At 39.5% G+C, this 5,148-nt stretch overlaps 1 protein-coding gene across 1 annotated transcript; it reads right to left on the reverse strand.

Annotated features, from left to right (window-relative positions):
- Window positions 1-4,089: 4,089 nt before the first annotated feature.
- Window positions 4,090-5,147, reverse strand: LOC118328192 (E3 ubiquitin-protein ligase TRIM39-like; the record flags this gene model as incomplete). Its single annotated transcript, XM_035661804.1, has 1 exon — window positions 4,090-5,147. A coding segment is annotated over one exon (471 nt), but the record flags the coding sequence as incomplete, so codon positions are not given.
- Between the last annotated feature and the right edge of the window lies 1 nt (window position 5,148).

A 5,148-nucleotide genomic window follows, 5' to 3' on the forward strand; every position in this document is an offset into this window, starting at 1 on the left:
GTTCTCTCTAGCCACTTCCATCTTCTGTCAGTTCCATCTCTTTTCCCCCTATAGCCACACTATAAGCTCACAAGACCTCAAACAGGTGGGTTTTAAATGCAGCATTCAGAGAGCAAACTGAAGCTGAGTGCAAAATGAATGAAAGGTTCACCGTTTCCACTCCACCCCTGTGTCGTTCTGGTTGTTCCCATTACAGACTGTTACTGCTGCAGGGTCTGTTTACTCACCTGACCTCCTCTCTTCTCTCTCTCTACTCTCTCTCTCTCTCCCTCTCTCTCTTTCTCTCCTCTCTCTCCTCTCTCTCTCTCCTCAGCACACACACACACTCCCTCTAGGCTATCGCACTTCACAGATAAAAGAGGAGGCTTACAATGCAAGTAGCACTACACTTCTTGCAACCTCCCAAATACACTAGTGACTAGTGACATGTACAAGATCGTTGTGTTTTATCTTAGTGGCAGAGCATTTGACAGCAGATCAATCAAAGCACGCAGTAGTATTCAGGAAGTAGGTATTTTCAAATACTTTTGCAATGTTTCCAGAAGCGAGCTATTTTATGTCAGGCATGACTGCTTGGCCAAAAAAAAAAAGCTCAGAAATGACTGCAATGCATCCTGCAGTCTGTTCTCCACTAGATTCTTTACTGTCACCTCCCGCCATCTATCTTCAATTTCAGGAGCAAATCAAGCAGCAGGCTGGTTTGACTGTATAGAGCTGAGAGAGAGCTGGACTGTCAGCTTCCAGCTCATCCTGCAGTACAGCTAGCTCTGGAATCTAGTCAGCTGGGTGTGAGTTATTCCATTCTGTTGACTTCATACTGCAGGTTTTTCATTCTATTAATTTAATGATACCAACATGAGAGTCATTGCATGTGAAATAACGTGAAAGAAAATCTGTATTAGTGCCACTTTTTTTATTGTTGTCAGTCCCACAACTGAGCTGCTCTAAACTACCATAAAGCACATGAAAATTATTTATCCTGGTATTCAAAGCGGTGTTGTCTTTTCACTTACGTAGGCCTAAACAATGCGGTTCATAAAACACATCAAGACAAGTGTAAAAGTGGAAAAGAGCTATAAGTCAACAATGATAGACACAGAGCTACTGCTCAGTCAGTTTGTTGTGTCTGTCGCTCCAGTCTGTAAAGCCAATGGGACTTCTGGCTGTTCCAAGGTCAAAACCGAAAGCTAAGCATGATTGTGCTTTTGCTGCAATTGCTCCTCAACTCAGCAACAGCAGCCGCCTCCTGCAAAATCTGACAGAAGACAAAGTCATTGCACACCTTTAAAAACCATCGTAGTGTACAACCTACTGAGTGACATCATATTGTTTGGTTTATACTTTATGTTCCTAAATATTATTCTCTCTGTTTTTCCTTCTTTTTTATTGTGTTTTTCCTGTAAAGCACAATTTCTACTCTGAAAAGTACAGTTTGGTATGCATTTTGTGATTACTGCTGATCAAAATCTGTAGTGAGAGAAATATGATCATGAATATGATCATTTTTGAAGAGCATGAGGAGAAACTGATATGGTTGTTTCATATTTAACACAGCCTCATTTTTTTGTGTTAGATCTGCTGCTGCTGAGCTCTTGGCTACAGAACAGTGATTTCACTGTTTCCTCTTCTTTACTCATTCATTTTTTATGATGATGTTTAAATTCCATCCTGCTGTTTTTACTTGCTTTAGCTCATTTGCTTAAAAAACTCAGTTGCAGCTTGTTCTGTGTGCATACTCTATCTGACACTTGTTGTTGTGCTGTAGTGCATTTATGTGCTGTGGGAATTTCCACTATAAAGACATGCCTGTTGGTTGACACAGTTAACATCACATTTAAATGTAATTATGACCGTGTTTGCTAATTGCTTTATTTTTCAAGTTTGTCTTTTTCAGAGAGATTGTTGATTTAATGCTGTTTGGCAGACACACATGTGTTTTGGATATCTGGAGACACACTAACATTCACACAGACATTGCAGAGCCTTTCTGTCTTTTATTTTTTTGAATGCTGTCATTTTTCTATATTTTTCTTTTTGGCAAAAAATGCCATGAAAGACCACCTCAATACTTTCTGACTTCTGCCTGTATATTGCTTTTAGGCTTCAGCCCATTGGTTCCTACTGAAGGCATACATCTTTAAAAATGGCTCAAATATATATAGTTTCAGGGCTGACCTTTATAAGGAAATAATTGAAACAGGGGTAAATATTGCATTTGTTTTTTTTTCACCATCAGATTATTACACATTTGCTGTTCCCGTAAAGGGGTTACCATTCACTGACACTGTCAAAAAAGCTTTGTACAGTAGAAATGTTCTACTGTACAAATCATCTCTGACCCTGAAATTTAACTTGTGATGCCCCCGGGGAGAACTAGTACTGTGATTGGTGCGAACTGTCCCATTCGCACACAGCAGGAAGGAGGAAGCTGCTGTTGATGTCGATAGTGATTATAGCAGCAGGTTAAATCTCCCGAGCAGCTGACAGAATGAACTTGAAGCGCTCTGCAGGCTGTAGTCACCTTCAACAGCCAACCTGCTGCCCATAATGCAACCTGACAGGGACGAGCAGCCAAGGAGAGGAGAACAAAGCTTGACGATACACCTACCTTTGTTTGGTCACTACCACTTACTATTCTCCACTGATAATAGAATAAGAAATGAAAGGCTCCATGTTCACACAGTCAGCACACATTTGTTTAAACAAAAACCTGTCTTTGTTCTTAGGGATTTAAGAATTTCCTCAGTAGTTTCTTAGTCCAATGCAGGAATTGCATAATCACATACACCTGCACTACACCATACACTGTGTACAATGATTCATATACATACAGCACTTGACGTAATGCAGAATATAATAAGTCCAAGTTTTTATCTACCCAGACTTGCCCCTCTGTCTGTTTTTAAAATCAAAGGACCATATTTTTGAACATCTTTTGAACTGATGCTTCAACCAGGAGAGTTTCATGTCCATAGCCTTGAAGTGCTCCAACTGTCACAGGAAAATAAAATTTTACTTCTGGATCCCTGGACCTCACCATAATGGAAGGAAAATCCTAAATCTATACAATTTATCGAGCTAATGCAATGTATCATTTAATTAAATCGTTCATAATTCATTCAGACAGGAGTGCCGTTCAATAACAGTCATATCAGCTGTTTATGAGAGTGGGGAAGACTCGTAGGGACCTTTAGGAATATGGATGGGATACAGGAAGGGTTGGATTACAAGACAAAAAACCCAAAACACTAGTTTACAAAGATTTTACAAAAGAAGTCAATATGTTGCTGCTTATCATGTACATTATGGTGTCACGCAAACCAAAAAGTGTGGCTGGCTATAGTATAGACACCTTAAAGCCCATTTAGGAGCTTTTAGTCTCATAACACACCCTTTGTCTGGAGATGAAGTGTTTGTTTTTTTGAAGATTGTTTCTGTGGGCTTTATTTAACAGTGACAGTGAAGAGAGAACCAAACGGTATGCTGGTACCATGCGGTATGTGCTGTAGAGGACTGCACTGTGATTGGGTCCTCCGGGACGCAAATCTCAAGGAAGCTTTTAGATTTTGCTGCAGGCAAGAGGGCAGTCAAAAAGTAAACTGCAAGTCCCAGGATTTAGCTTGCAACCACCAAAAGGGTTGAGACAAAGTCAAAAAAATGAAGTTGAATTGAAGATTTATTCAGGTTTTTATCAAGCAATTGCAAAGGAATGTCTCCATGAATTTGGAGAAATTTCTCAATTGTTACTTGCACAGTAAAATTATGTCTATTCACCTGCAGGAAGAAGAAGAAGACACAAAATCTCTATTGTTCGAGGCTGAATGGTCAAAATGCTTGCGAGGCTAATGTGCTCTAACCATTCAGCTAACACGGTGCTCCAGTCATTCAAGACCTTAGAAAAAGTAGTGCAAAAAACAACCTCTCTACAAGATCTATTCAGTAATGGTTACTATTGTCCTAGGCACCACTACAGAAGGTAACAGTATGAGAGTTTTAAAAATTTTATTTTACATTTTGTCAGTATACCACAGATTCCGTTCATCAGATTGCAAACGTAATTGTATAAAGATAACTATTTTGGAATGCAAAATACAACAAAGAATAAAATATAGAGTAATAAAAGAAATAAATAGAAACAAAAGAAAATGTTGATTTTTATAACCCATGTCATGTTTAACCCCAGTTTTACCAAACATTTGGAAGATACAAGGAAAATGTTACAATTATTTTTTAATGTGCGATCATCTTGCTCTTCTTAGATCCTACGTAAAATGTTACCTACAACTGATAAAAATGATGGATGAAACTATAATAAAAAAGACCCAGTTTGCAAAAAAACAACAATAAAAAAGCAACTTCATGGGTGCATGTTCACCCTAGTTTAGGTAAGGGAAGGCCTTCACTTTGTACTGGCTAGATAAGGTTAACATTTTCAGTAACAGCATATGGTTTGGTGACTGGTTTCACAGGACCAACTGCCCATTTTCTATTTTTAGACTAAGATTACACCAACTGTGTCAAATGCGCTGCTGTGAGACAGGCTAAACCCAGGCGATGTTCACACTGATAAAGTTACTGTACGTCTAAAACAGCATTACTGAAATGCCTTAACAAGAAACAATAGGAAAATATGCACATCACCACTCACATAATCATCATCCATATCATCTCTCTGTCTACTGTCTTACTCCCACAAAGACAGGAAGTTTGATAACCTTCAGTGGGTGTGTATTTACAGTGTTAAAGTACGGAAACAGCCTCTCAGTAAAGGGGTGTGTAAAGGTGTGTATGTGTGTGTCAGTATCTGCATCAGAGAATGACAGCTTTTTTCTGTTCCAGTCCAGTTTGACTCTGATCCTCTGGAACTTCTTTGTTATTGGGAGAACAGTGGGGTGATCTGGATCAGAGTCCGCTGTGTACTCACCATCACAGAACACAATTCTGAATAATCCAGACAGTCTGTCTACGTTATTCAGGACAGACTCCGCTAACACTCCCACTGCCCAGACCGGACTGCTTCCAACCTCAACATCCCAGCTGTGAGTCCCTGAGTTAAAGCCCTCAGAGCCCAGGACAGAGGGGTAGAAATCAATCCTTTCTGGGTTTTTAGGAAGCTTTTGTCCTTCTCCACATCTCACACTGGTCAGA

This window comes from Morone saxatilis, unplaced genomic scaffold (assembly GCF_004916995.1).
Source record: "Morone saxatilis isolate NCDOM2014 unplaced genomic scaffold, NCSU_SB_2.0 Contig18, whole genome shotgun sequence".
NCBI lineage: Eukaryota > Metazoa > Chordata > Actinopteri > Moronidae > Morone > Morone saxatilis.